At 52.4% G+C, this 14,154-nt stretch overlaps 1 protein-coding gene across 1 annotated transcript; it reads left to right on the top strand.

Annotated features, from left to right (window-relative positions):
• The first annotated feature begins 446 nt into the window (after nucleotides 1-446).
• On the top strand, nucleotides 447-11,977 carry VANGL2 (VANGL planar cell polarity protein 2). The gene is made up of 7 exons (XM_016214809.2): nucleotides 447-692; nucleotides 831-951; nucleotides 2,809-3,416; nucleotides 4,187-4,323; nucleotides 4,824-4,959; nucleotides 7,126-7,357; nucleotides 8,434-11,977. Exons 1-7 carry the CDS (start codon nucleotides 622-624, stop codon nucleotides 8,692-8,694), a joined length of 1,566 nt encoding a protein of 521 aa, XP_016070295.1. The 5' UTR covers nucleotides 447-621; the 3' UTR covers nucleotides 8,695-11,977.
• The last annotated feature ends 2,177 nt before the right edge of the window (nucleotides 11,978-14,154 follow it).

The following is a 14,154-nucleotide window of genomic DNA, read 5'->3' as shown; positions in this document are numbered from 1 at the left end:
GAAGGAGAGGCCTGGGATAGCTTCTGGACAGAAGCCAGCTGCTTCCAGCATTCTGGGGCCTCCATTGGTCCAGCCTGTCGGCCTGGCCTGCACTACTCTCTCTGAGTCTCAGTTTCCTTGGCTGAGAATAGGAAAGCATTGCCCTGGTTCTCCCCTCCAGGGTTGGCTCACTCTGGGAGGCCTTTGCTGGCATCTTCCCTCCACCCTGAGCCCTTGGCACAATCTGGGGGGGGGGGTGTCTTTCCAGGATGCAGGGCAGGAGGAACTGGGCCCCTTGGATAGAGCAGGGACCTGTGTGTTATAGTTTCAGGCAGTGGCTGGGCTCACCTCAGCTTACTGCGGCTGCCATTCAGGGATAGTCTTCCTTTCTACTTACCCCCTGCCCCCCACAGGAGCTCAGCTACCCTTAACCAGCTGCTTTCTCTCTCCAGAAGCGTCGCTTGATTTTCTCTGAGACGAGCCCACCCGTCCAGCAAAATAGAGTCCCTCAGGGTGACGGTTGATTTCCTGAAGGTGCCCTTCGGCCTGAAGAAGCCAGTGCTGAAGGAGGTGGCTGTGGGGCCCCCCCAAAGGCCCCAGCCTGTGGCCCTGGAGCGCTACAAGGCGCGGCGTTCAGACGCCATGGACACCGAGTCCCAGTACTCGGGCTATTCCTACAAGTCGGGCCACTCCCGCAGCTCCCGCAAGCACAGGTGACACAGGTGGCAGAGGGAGGTTGGGAGTGCTCCAGAGGTGGGTACATGTGGGGGTGGTTGGGTGGGGTGGCTGCTGAGAAGACCCAGGTCCTCCCCTTGACCTTCTGTGCCTGTTCCCCTGGCCTCCTGCTGCAGGGACCGACGGGACCGACACCGCTCTAAGAGCCGAGATGGGAGCCGAGGGGATAAGTCGGTGACAATCCAGGCTCCAGGGGAGCCCCTGCTGGACAATGAGTCCACTCGAGGGGATGAGCGGGTGAGCGTCAGGGGAATGAGGTGCAGGTCAGGTGTTTTCCAGACTGACCATTGGGGAAGCTGGAGGTCCACCTTCCCCACAGAGGGGAAGGGCCTGGAAGGCTGATCCCGATCTGGAAAGGCATGTGTGTCTGTCCCAGGTCAGACACTGCTTCGTAGAACTGAGGGAATTTCAGTAGAAATCCCTTGGAAGCAGCAGCCTCTTTCTCCCTCATCTCCAGAGAGGAGGGGTGACCTAGGCTGTGTAGTGGGAGTTCCCTGGTTCCTCTGGCCAGTGCTGGTCAGTCAGGCTCCTCTAGAGTAGGAGGGTGGGTGCTGGATGTGGCCTGGGATTTTGGGCAACCCTGTTTTCTTTGAAGCCTTAATGCGAGGCCACTCTCGCACCCTCTGGTGTTGGCCTGTAAAGTAGCATCGCCTGGGTACTGGATAAATGGGGTGTGGGGTGGGAGGGGCGGCTGGAGAAAGGGAAGGGAGGAGAAGTGAGGGGGGCTGGAGCTGGGGCTGGAAGAGAATTCTCCAGGGCAGGGATGCTCCTGCTTTAACTCTGGTTCTCTGTGCTCACCTGGTAGGGAGGTCAGTAGGCAGAGCATGCTGCTAGGATAGGGTGGAGCTGGGATGCTCGGTGACTCTAGGTTGCCCCTGTCTCATTCCTCTTCTTTCTTCTTGGGAGCATCGTATGGGGCAGGAGACTCCCGGTCCTTTTTTCCTCACAAGAACTCTTTGTGACTGACACTGGGAATTCCCAGGGTGTGGGGACAGATCAGTACTAGAGGGAAATGATTTTTCCCCCTCTTTCGCAATCCTCTCTTCTCCCCAAGACTTGGCCTCCTGTGTTCTTGAATTGCCCTGAGAGGTGATGGGCTCACCTGCTGTTGGGAGGAGTCCTCAAGCCTTGCTCCTTAGAAAGGGTAGGCGATGTGTCTGGGGTCACACTAGGGTGAGGAGTAGACCCTGTTCCTTGAGCTAAGTGATCAGTGCCTCCACTTTCTACCTTTAAGCCAGATTCTTCCCTTGTCCTTGGGAGAGGAGCTTCCTCAATCTCCTAATCATAGACTCTGCCAGGCAGTCTCCTACATGCCCGTCCCATGTCTCAGTCCTGTAACCTAAGCCCCTGGGGTGTAGGATCCCCAGGCTGTCCAGGACTGGAGAGCATAGACACGGATGTCCACTTGGAGTCTTGGGGCTCCTCTGTGTGATGGCATCTAGCCTCTTCAGAGAAACAGCTTGAGTGGACCACACTCAGAAAGCATCCGGGGACCTCAGCCTGTCCCCCCCTTGCCTCCAGGAATAGGCAGCCCCTGTGCTGTGGGCGTGTAGATGGCCCAGCAGAGCTGGCTGGGCGGACCACAGAGCCAGAGTGGCCCTAGTCTGCACCATATCCCCACACCCTGCACTAGTCATTCACCTTCCCCCCTCCCTTCTCCCTGGTGTCCCCTTTTCTTCTTTGCTCTGCTTTTGTTATGTTGTTCCCTTAGCCAGAAACCTCGAGTGGTTCTCAGTGCCCCAAGAATAGGTGTTTGCTTAGGCTGGCATTGCAGGTCTCCTGTCTGCTTTGCCTGGTGAATGTGACCTCAGGCCCCAGTCACTGTCTGAGCAGCTGTCTGTCTTGTGCCCCTGCTCTGAGGGTCATCAGTGCATGTGCACCTTTTTCTGTCACACTGACCAGCGTGAAGATTCCCAGGCTCAGGTCTCAGCTGTCCTTGCGGAGGCCAGGCTTGGACACAGCGGAGCTCAGCCTGTACCTTGATGGCTCCCACTGGCTGATCGCCCTCTTCTTTCTCCTCTCCGCTCCCCCGCTTCCCTCTCTGTCTTCCTCCCCTTGTCCTTTCTCCTGTTCTCCTCACCCCCATTGCTGTAGGATGACAACTGGGGGGAAACGACCACAGTAGTAACAGGTACTTCAGAGCACAGCATCTCCCACGATGACCTCACGCGAATTGCCAAGGACATGGAGGACAGTGTCCCACTGGACTGCTCCCGTCACCTGGGGGTGGCCGCTGGCACCACGCTGGCGCTTCTCTCCTTCCTCACACCGCTGGCCTTCCTGCTGCTGCCCCCTCTGCTGTGGCGGGAGGAGCTGGAGCCCTGCGGGACGGCCTGCGAGGGCCTGTTCATCTCCGTGGCCTTCAAGCTGCTCATCCTGCTGCTGGGCAGCTGGGCCCTGTTCTTCCGCCGCCCCAAGGCCTCGCTGCCCCGGGTCTTCGTGCTGCGGGCCCTGCTCATGGTGCTTGTCTTCCTGCTCGTTGTCTCCTACTGGCTCTTCTACGGCGTGCGCATCCTGGACGCGCGGGAGCGCAGCTACCAGGGCGTGGTGCAGTTTGCCGTGTCGCTGGTGGACGCCCTGCTCTTCGTGCACTACCTGGCGGTGGTGCTGCTGGAGCTGCGCCAGCTGCAGCCTCAGTTCACGCTCAAGGTGGTGCGATCCACCGACGGGGCCAGCCGCTTCTACAACGTGGGCCATCTCAGGTATGAGCGCCCGGGGCAGGCGGATGGGCATGGGGTGGAGGATGGGGGGATGCAGGGCAGGGGTTGTGCCAGTGGGGCTGGAGGTGATGGGCTGGGAGGGCTGTGTGGGGAGGAGTTCAGTACTTTGCACATAGTGTGTTTTTCACAGTGTTTGCTGCTGGATGTGCAGGGTCCTGAGGCAAGTTGGGGTGGGAGTGAACAGATAAACAGACCGTGAGAGATCTCAGAGATGGATGGGGCAAAGGGGTGAAAGTTGTGGCCCAAACAGGCTTCTGGGAATCATTTTTCCATTTCTTTCTTGGAGGCACAGCCTCTTGTCAGCACAGGGTGAGTTGTCACTGAGATAAGCTGGCCCGGGCAGGGGGGGGACCCCCCAGAGGAAAAGATAGTGAGGAGAGCTCTTCAGCCCCCCCTACCCATGCTTGTGGGCAGGATGCTCCCGGACCATACGGAGTATGAGTAGCGCTTCCTGGTCCTATAGGGAATCTTAGGGGGAATCCTGAAAGGGATGAGTGACCCTTGGCTGGGGACCCAGGCCCAATGCCCTTTCTCCCCTGGGCTTCAGTACAGCAGGGAAGGACTAGGAGGCCCAGCCCTGGGGAAGGCGTGGGAACCTGGTAAGTAGACCTCAGGCCCTGAGCCAGGCTTCTTGGAAGCAGCTTGTCCCTGTCCTGTGTCCTTTCCTGCCCTACCAACCTGCCCTGATGTATCCCTTCCCCTACGCCCCTTGTCTGTCCCTTCTCCCTTCCCCTCCTGTGTCTCCCCCACAGCATCCAACGCGTGGCAGTGTGGATCCTGGAGAAGTATTACCATGACTTTCCCGTCTACAACCCTGCCCTCCTCAACCTGCCCAAGTCCGTCCTGGCCAAGAAAGTGTCTGGCTTCAAGGTGTATTCCCTCGGAGAGGGTGAGCGGCCCTGCTCCTCGGCCCTCCTGGTCTCCTCCCAAGCAGGACTCCAAATGACCTCCTCCCTGTTTCTCTTGTACCCTCCCTCCCTTGCTTTCTCCTTTCCTCAGCCCTTGTCCCAGCCTCTTCTGTTCTGTCCTTTCCCTCGACTCCAGGTGGCTGGTCTTAGCAGCTGATCCTCCTTGCTGTCCCTTTATGCCATGGTGTATCCCCCCAGTCTGGCTCCTCTGCGTCTGCTCATCTGCCCTGGTCCTAAGCCCTCTGAGCTCCAGAACCTCCTGTACTGGCGAGGAACATGTGCAGAGCTTCTGCCTCCAGTGCCACCTTGTTTCCTGTGGGTCTCTCCCAGGAGTGGCCAGGAGGGTTGGGAACAGGAGGTATTGCTGGGGGTGGGCACAGCTTCCTCAGGATGTGTCAGGTTGCTGTCTCCAGACTTCCTGGAGTGAGAAGCAAGGCCATGCGCCAATGTGACCACCCCTCTCTCTCCTGCTCCTGTGCAGAAAACAGCACCAACAATTCCACGGGCCAGTCCCGGGCTGTGATCGCTGCGGCCGCCCGGAGGCGGGACAACAGCCACAATGAGTACTACTACGAGGAGGCAGAGCACGAGCGGAGGGTGCGCAAGCGGAGGGCCAGGTAGGTCCTTGGGGGCGGTACGTGTGGATAGGCTTAGGAGAGGAAGGCCATCAGGTTTCTGTAGCTACTGGAAATAGATGAGTGAGCAATAAGGGTGGTGGTGGGGGGGCGCACTGTATTCACGTGCTCTTGTTGCCAAAAGAAATCATCATGAAGGCGGCTCTGTAAAACAACACACATCTATTACCTAGCAGTCCCCTGTGTTAGGCGGGGTTCACTGGACCTCCACTCAGGTCTCACAGGCTGAAATTGAGCCTGGGTTGTCTCCCAGGCTCATTGGTTGCTGGTAGAACCTTGTCACCTGGCCTTGTAGGCAACTCACAACACACAGTTTGTGTTTTTCTTGAGGCCAGCAGGAACAGGTCTCTCTGACTTCTGCCACCAGCCTGAAAAAACTGCTTTGAAAGCGCTCCCGTAATAAGATCAGACCCACCATAATGATCTCGTATTTTAAAGTCAACTGATTAGGCACTTTAATTTTATCCTCAAAATGTAGCGAAGTTGTTGAATCACCAGGGAGTGGGAGCCTGGCAGAGGTGGATGGGGGCATCTTTGAATTCCGTCTACCACAGTGGGCCAGGGACCCGATGAAAGGATGTGAACCTCCCCTGTGACAGCAGGGACTGAGGCTGACGAGATCTCCTACCAGCAGATCTTGAAGGCTTGCTCAGCAGATGGTACATTTTTACCTGCAAAAATGATCTAGTGCTATATCTTGGTAAATTCTTAAAGGCCGTCCTCACTCCTTCCCTTTTCCCAGTCACATTATTATGTGAATTTAAGTCACATCTGAAGACTCTTTCTTGGTGCCTACGTTGCCAGGTCCCGCCTGGGTCTGTTGGGATTTCCACGGGGAGGAGCAGAACGCTTCAGGCCGCTTCTCCCACGTGGATCTCCAGGTCTCAAGGGAGGAAGGTTGCCCTTAGCCTGGTGTGCCCTGCAGGAGATCAAAGATCATCAATCCCATTTCTGCAATATTCCAGCATGTTTCCAGTTGTTGTAGAAGTTGCCCTCGTGGGAAGGAAACCAGAGATACCCCCTGCTCCCTTACCTTCTGCTCTGCCTAAGGTCTTTGGGTCTTCTGCATGCCACCACCATTCTTGGCCTATAGGGACCCTTTCCTTGCCCATTACCTGGGTTGTAAGCAGAAGAAGACTTTTTCCCTTGGTTCACCCGAGACAAAAGGATCATTTCAAAAGGAACTTAACTGAGACACTTAGGAGAAGCAAAAAAATAAACAGAGGGACTGTCGATGTACCCAGATGCACATGTTTACTTAGCCCAGAATCCCATTCTAAGCTCCTTGAATGGCTTCCGGATGCTGTTGTTGGTTTGTGTCTCTCTGCTTTTAATGTAACTTGGCTTATTTTTCCTGTATCCTTCTTAACACTGTGTTTCTGAGACACTTACATTGCCTGCAATATCCAGCTTGTTGCAGCCCATCTCCGCAGAGGAGTTCGTTGAATCCTTACAACATCCTAACCAATACTTGGGTTATAGTCATCTTCCTAATAGTTTTCATTTTGTTGGATAAGTAATATCTTATTAACATTTTAAATATCTCTAATTACTAGCAAGTAACTAATTCATATATTTTTTAGCTTTTTAGGCCTCTTATGAATTGTTTGTTCATTTCCTTTGCCCATTTTTCTGTAGTGTTTCGTCTTCTTGATTTGTAGCAAATTCTTTGTATTCCGCCCCCCCCCCCCCTCGCCCCAGAGATGTTCACTAATGTCCATGCTGTGGTGGCTGGATAGAAATTTGTCACTTTGATGTAGTTGGTATCTATTAATTTTCCCCCTGAAGAAGTGTGATTTGAGCATCTTATTTAAGAAGGCTTTGCTGCAATGCTGGTCTCTCTCCTAGCACAGTTCCTAGTTGTCTCTCTGGGTTTGACATTAGAGTGCCCTCTTTGAGCCCCTGGGCTGCGCTCACTGAGTTCTACAGCTGTTTCCTGTCCCCAGTGGGGGAAAAGCCCTCCCCCTCTCCCAACAGCATATGTTTATGGGAATAGACATGTCCCCAAAGCCCAGCCCTAGGCTGCAGATGGGTTCCTATTGCTTCCTCAAGAATACAAAGGCCTGACCTTGTTCTAGCTACTGGGGGGCCAGAGCTGGGGGGAAGATGAGAGGTGGGCGCTTGGTCCAGACCCTCCCTGTCCCCCAGGCTTGTGGTGGCGGTGGAGGAGGCCTTCACTCACATTAAGCGGCTGCAGGAAGAGGAGCAGAAGAACCCCAGGGAGGTGATGGACCCCCGGGAGGCAGCTCAGGCCATCTTCGCATCCATGGCCCGTGCCATGCAGAAGTACCTCCGGACCACCAAGCAGCAGCCTTACCACACCATGGAGAGCATCCTGCAGCACCTGGAGTTCTGCATCACGCACGACATGACGCCCAAGGTAGGCCTGCTCCGCCCCAGCATCCTTCTGCTTTCTCTAGTTCTGGCCCCTTCTTTTCCAGCTCCCTTTTCCCATATTCTCTCACTTCTTTCCTTACTCTCCATCTCTCCCTCTCTCTGTCTCTCTCTCATCTCCACCTCCTTGTAGTCTCTTCTCTCATTTCTACCCCATCCATCCCATCTCTGCTTGGGGTCAAGTTCATAGGGGTGAGGAGAAGGGGGAGCTTGGGGACCATTTTGGGAATGACTGAGACCTATTTTTCATCTCTAGAAGAGCTCTGGAGTTTCCAGATCTAAAATCCCACATTCACCCCTTCACCTCCACCATGTCTTTTTTGTTCTCTTTGAGCCATGTTGAGCCATTACCCACCCCTCAGCTCTACTGTCTACTTCCTAGACTTGCATCCCCTGAGCCACCCTTGGTGAAGGGGTGACTGAAGATGTTGCACCTCTAGCTTTCTGCTGGTGCATACCTGCTTGTCACTAACTGCCAGCTGGATGGAGAGGAATGCGGGTGGGCTTGCCCGGGTCATTGCATGGTGTAAGGGAGAAGAGCAGAGAGCGAAGTTCAGGAGAGCCGAGTTGCAGTTCTGATCCTGTTGGGCCCACATCACCTCTGTGGGCTCCCACTTTCTCATTTATATTTATTTATTTAACCCTCACCCGAGGATGTTTTTCCCATTGCTTTTCAGAGAGTGGAAGGGGGGGGGAGAGAGAGAGAAACATCAATGTGAGAGAGACACATCAATTGGTTGCCTCCTGCACTCACCCTGACTAGGGCCAGGGATCAAGCCTGCAACCGAGGTTTGTTTCCATGGCTGGAATCGAACCTGGGACCCTCCAGTCTGCAGGCTGATGCTCTAACCACTGAGCCAACTGGCCAGGGCTCCACTTCCTCATTTATAAAGCAAGGGTCTGAAGCAGATGATCTCAGGCTTCTTCCAGCTATGACATTCTAAGATTATGTGCAGAATGAGCCGAGGCATGTTGGTTGTCTTTGGAAGCTGTGCCCCCAGGGCCTGCAGGATGCCTGGTGGGTGGGAGAGCTTCCTACACAGCTCCTTCTCCCCTTCTCAGGCCTTCCTGGAGCGGTACCTGGCAGCCGGTCCGACCATCCAGTACCACAAGGAACGCTGGCTGGCCAAACAGTGGACACTGGTGAGCGAGGAGCCGGTGACCAACGGGCTTAAGGATGGTATTGTTTTCCTCTTAAAACGCCAGGACTTCAGCCTGGTGGTCAGCACCAAGAAAGTTCCATTCTTCAAACTCTCCGAGGAATTTGTGGACCCCAAGTCGCACAAGTTTGTTATGCGGCTGCAGTCTGAGACCTCGGTGTGACTGTGTAACAGCAGCGGGAGTGGGACATGGGGGGCTCCTGGGGCGGTGGGAAGGGTTTGGTGCTCAGGCCCAGACCCTTTCCTGCAGCCCTTCTCCCTCTTACCCTAGTTTTTTTTTTTTTTTTTTACTTGAATGAATTTACCCCTACCCTGTCTCTTCCCCTCTTTCTCATTCAACCCATATGAACCCGGAGAGACCATCCTGCTGTCAACAGTCCCTGGGAAGTTCCCTCTTCTCTGTCCCCCTCACTTTTGTATCTTTCCAGGCCCTGCAGGAATCAGTGCCTCTCTTCCTCTCCTCTCCCCAGATGACTCTTTTCTGAAAGTGCACAGGGCTCTCCTGAGCCCCCACTCTCGAACCCAGGTTCTTGTGGCTGTTCTTTCCAGTGGCTCCTGACAAGGTGTCTCTGGGGGACACAGACATGACTCCAGAGAACCACGGTGCCAAAACTCCTCCAGGGCAGCAGCTTCCTGAGACCTCCAGATGGCAGGTGATTCGCCCCTCCTGCTGCTCACTCCACCTGTAATAGATCCTGAGTTCTTGAGGCAAGGGTATGCCTGTGTCCTCCCACACTGCCCCAAATTTAGGGGCCCCCTGCCAGACTTATTTGCTTCCAGCTGTTAGAGCCTCCCACACCTAGCCACACATATTCAGAGCAAGGGAAGATCCCTTCTTTACCCTGAAATCTCCACCTTCTGTTTCTGACTTGTATGGTCACGTGTGACCGCGGGCAAATTGAGACAGAAACGGCCTGTGACCTCCTTTCCTGGGTCCTTTCTTCCTATGGCTCTCTTCTAGGCAGCCCCTGAAGGAAGGGCAGGAGAGATCTCCATCCCCCCTTACCCTCTGTGAACATCTTAGTGGGCCAGGCTCCCCTTCCCGGTAAAGGACATGTAGACTCCTATACAGAATTAATTGCCTGTGGATCCCAACCCCATCCCGGTGGTCTTAGGCAAACATTTTTCTTTCTTTGACCAGCCACCCTCAGTCTTGCTGTCTCTTCCTTTAGCTCCAGAGACCTGTTGTCTCATCTCTTTTTTGGGGGGAGCCAGCAGCTCCTCTTCATCCCCTGCCTTAAGTCCACCTCTTTGTCTCAGGGGTCTCTTTTCCTTGGCTGGCCAGGGTCCCCTCCTCTTCTCCCTCTGCCTGGTTCTCTGGGCTCTGGTCTCCCTCTGTATTGGGGTGAAGGACCAGGATTGCTGCCTTTTGTGGGTACTTAGCCCCTTACTCCATTTAGCTTTCATAGTCTTTGCACCCAATCTGAATTCTTGAGAATTTCCATCTCATTTTGAGCAAAATTCACTGGCCCTCTAATACATATATTCAGTGTAAATCTGAGCCTTTAAATCATGTAGTTTTAGCCAAGGGGAGCAGAACTAGGAAGCATCCAGATACCTCCAGCCAGGATCCATGTGGCAGACCTTTCTGGTGGCTGGGCTGGAGTGTGCCCCTGGGTCTATCCTCTGAATAAATCACAGTGTCCCTTATAGACCCTTCTTTTCCCTGGAAAACTCATTGGTTGTTGCCTTGCAGAGAGCAACTTGGGGTAAGATCCCCATTGATGTTTCCACAGGGAGGCTTCCTCTCTGTGTTGTGGCAGTCCTGGGCTTAGTGGAGCCTAGTGATTGGTGTTTCTCCTGCTGTCCTTTCTGAAAAAGCACATCTGCCCACCCACTACTTACTAGAGAAGGGCTCTTCAGCCAGCACTTACCTTGTTCCCACAGGGGTGGTTTTTGGGGCTGACTCAGGCAGGGCCTGGAAGTCTACCTCCAGCTGGGGCTGTAGGTTTTTGGATAGACCTGAGTGAAGTGCATCCTCTCCTGGGGGTATTGGGAAAGTATCTTTTCTTCAAAGACCTGGTTTTGGAGGAGCCCCTCTGGGTCACATTTCTAAATACCTCACTATCCTGGAAAATGGGGCCTGGATGGTGACTGGGGTCATTGCCTTTGTGGGCAGGAGTGGAATGAGGACCGAGTTGGAGAGGAAAACTATTTGGGATCTTAGTTGCTGCCCTAGGTTAGGGGCGGGGAGTGTTTCTTTTAAGAACCTGCCATGTTTTTAATCACTGTGATTTTTTCATTCCTTTTTCCTAAAACAAAAAGAAAATTTCCCCCCAACTCTCTATATAAGCACTAAGGGCCGTGACTGAGAATGATAGTGTTTTGGTCCTTTGCGTCGGAACTGTGGTATCTTTGTCTTCTTTATTATTATTATTTTTAAAAAACATCAGGATGAATTGTCAAGTGCGTGGCTGTTTGTCCTTTGCTTCTCCTGTATGGGAGGTTGTCTTCATGCTGTGAATTGCTGTGGGGCGTGCAGCTGACCAAGTTCCTCCTGGCAGTGTCCTTCGCTGTCCCTGTCTTCACTCCCTGGGTTCTCTCGTGCTTCCCTGCGGGGTGTGCCCACCTCTGGCCACCCCCTTTGGGGGGGGGGGCGGAGATTGTGTCTGGGTTTTCCCAGCGCTCTTTCTTTCTGTGACCGGCTGCGTGGCACCCTAGTGCAGCCTCATGATTCCCGCCAGGCTTTCCTTTTCGTCGCTTTGGAACACACGTCCTCGGTCCCTCCATACCAGGACACTGTGCCTCAGTCCTTCACCTACCTCGCCACTCTGCGGCTGTCCCCATTGGTCCCTTTCTCTAAACTGCTCTTCAGGATCTGTTTACTCTTGTTTATTTCCCCTTAGACTTTCATGTCGCTTCCCATCCCCCCACCATTTCAGCCCTTAATTTCTCGCGTCCCCACCCCCACTTCAGTGTTCCTTTTGCAGACCCTGCCCTGAGACATGGGGGTCCCTGACCTTCTCATCTCAACATCCATTTCCCAGTTTGTGCTTCTTCGCTGTCGGGCCCAGATGAGCTCCCTGACCCTCCGTGGTGTCTGTTAGTCTGTCTTCTCATTCCTCTGCTCTCCCCACGGGCAGCATCTGCTGATGGACTTGGTCCTGGTGTGTGATTGTTGTTTTGTTCTGTGCGTGAAAGGAAGGGGGCTTTTTGAGTCCCTTCCTAGTGAGATTGTAAATGTAGAATTTTCTACTGTTGGACCTAGATTTTTTTTCTTTTCTTTTTTTTGGGGGGGGTGGGGCAGTTACAGAACTGAGACTTTGTGCATGCATGTAGAAAATTGTAAAATGTAAATTTTTTTTAATATATAAAAAGCTTGTTTTTACAGTTTGCAGTGAATCTAAACATTATGGCAGTTTTAGGTTGTTTTTTTTTCTTAACATAGGAACTAAAATTGTACAAACTTTTTTTTTTTTATATAAAATAAAGACATTTGACTTTTGTGGGGGCATTTTGTTGTTTTTCTTTTTTTTCAGGAGTGGGAGCAAAGGGTCAGGCAGGAGTGGATACATGTGCTCCTTGTTAGGGAGTGGGGGGGCCAGGAGGGGGCAGTGTGAGCCCATTATTGCTCCCTGTGCCTCGGAGGAAGGAACCGGAAATTGCCTGTTCTGAGAAGAGACGAGACTGGGAGGGAACTGAAGACTCACTTAGCCTTGGGGGTGGGTGGGTGGTTGTCAGCATAAGGAGGAAGGAAAGAGCCATAAGAATTTCAGAGAATAATTGATTTTAGTCAATAGTGACAAAAATTCCTGAAGTATATCTGTTTTTTCTAAATATCTTACTTCTATCATTATCTCTCCAACAGGCACTGCACAAAAGAAAGTCTAGCAATAATCATTTATTTAAAATGAAAATGTTCAGTTGACCTTGTGCTTGTAATCAAGCATCAGAATCACCAAGAAGTCAGGGCCTTTCTCTCGGCTTTGCCGAGACCCAAGCTTCCCTGTGACTTTGAGCAAAGTGCTTAACACATAAACAGCCTTCTTAGGTTAAAACAAACAAGCAAATGTAAGCTTTCCTGTGTGGAGTTGACCTGTTAACTAGATTGAGTCTTCCTCTTCCCACCCCATGCTTTGCCAGGCTCTGAGGGTGCAAGGACAAGAGACAAGGTCCTTGTCCTGGAGGAAGATCCAGCCTCCAGGAAGTGACAGACCAAATGACCTAAGGTAAGGCTGTGTGGCATGTTCACAGGCAGAGCACAGAGCAGCTCAGGCTGGATTACAAGGAGCTCAGGGAGCCTTTCTTCAAGAAATTTAAGGAGTTTAAGACTTAAGAGGGGATGACACAATTTCCTTGAGGGGAGGGGATTTATTTGTTTTGTTTACCACATATTCCTAGCATCTTACCAGGCCCTCACATATAGTTGGTGCTCAATAAAAAAAATTGTTGAATGAATAATGAATTTTAAAAACTAACAGTTCAATAGGGACATGTAAAAGGGATCGTATGTTTACTTCCTTTAAAATTGTACTCAAGTCTTTCTCACATGAAAACAAATAAAAAAACTTCCCTTGAAACTACAACCCCCATTCTCATGGCTCTTTGCTTTTTGTGACTAGGCCTATAGTTTTACTTGCTGTTTTCAGTTTACCTCAAATCCAATTTTTGAGTTGTTGTGACCAAATTTCTCGGGTGCCTCTCAAATTATTCTTTGTTTTAATGAGCAGATAATAATTCCTTTTTGTTTAGTGGGTCTTTATTCAGTGCCTAGGGTGTTCCCAACCTGGCACTGTTGGTGGCAGCAGGAACACCACCAGGTGTTAGACCGGTGGAGTCAGACAGGACCTGGGTTCAGCAACCTTGGTACTTGGGTTCTGGCTTGGAAATGATCAGAGCCTAGACTCAAACTATAAGAGAACATTTATTTATAAAGTCACAGAGGTAGAAGAAGTAATTCATAGAAGAAATGGGCTGAGGAAACAAGTTATAGAGGCAAAGGAAGGGCCCTTGGAGCTTGGGAGTGAGGAAGATAATGGCAATGTGCCTGTGGGGAGAGGGACTTGGAGGGGGAGGGAGTAGGGGAAAGGCATGAACGGGCGTGCTCCTGGGAGGGTGTGCTGGGTCCTCCATCCTGGGGGGTTTTAAGGGTGGAGATTTGAAGGGAGGTCTCAGGGGAAGATCTCAATAGAATGTTCAGCAGCTTTCCATGTGTGTCCTATCAGGGTTAGGGTCTCCACTGATTGATTGGTTGGCACCAGGGCAGGGGGTCTTTATTCAATACAGTGTGTCCTGAGATCAGCCACGGTTGGTTTTGTTGCTTATCTGGGCCTGGAGCTGAAATACAGCTGAGGCCGAGATGCTATCTCTAGAGAGGAAAAGGCCAGGGAGTCCAAACGGCATGACCAGCAATATGCTAGGGGAGGAAAGCTCACTCAGGGGAGGAGGTCCTACCTTATAATTGTCCTTTGCTAGGCACTCAGGGCTTTCCATCCTGGTGACCTTCCATACCTGGCCCATTGTCCTGGCTCTGTTCATGTCTGTTTAACTGCCTACTATATTCCCCCCTCAAGAATCTTGGCTCTGAATCCTTTTAGATGAAAGGGGTACAAGGTCTCTTCTATAGCCACTTCCTGCTGAAGAGGGACAAAGCGTTCTTTCGGAGCCAAGAGATCCTTGCTCT

The sequence above is a fragment of the Miniopterus natalensis genome, chromosome 19 (genome assembly GCF_054644295.1).
Source record: "Miniopterus natalensis isolate mMinNat1 chromosome 19, mMinNat1.hap1, whole genome shotgun sequence".
Lineage (NCBI taxonomy): Eukaryota > Metazoa > Chordata > Mammalia > Chiroptera > Miniopteridae > Miniopterus > Miniopterus natalensis.
The sequence above is the reverse complement of the archived record's forward strand: the minus strand, read 5'-3'. Positions and strand labels throughout refer to the sequence as shown.

What these genes read in the sequence shown, in the direction of transcription:
- VANGL2 (XM_016214809.2), top strand. Translation starts at nt 622, where the DNA reads ATGGACACCGAGTCCCAGTACTCGGGCTATTCCTACAAGTCGGGCCAC. An exon ending in CCACTCGAGGGGATGAGCGG is followed by an intron (nt 952 to 2,808) that starts GTGAGCGTCAGG and finishes CCATTGCTGTAG; the next exon opens with GATGACAACTGGGGGGAAAC. An exon ending in GGTGTATTCCCTCGGAGAGG is followed by an intron (nt 4,324 to 4,823) that starts GTGAGCGGCCCT and finishes GCTCCTGTGCAG; the next exon opens with AAAACAGCACCAACAATTCC.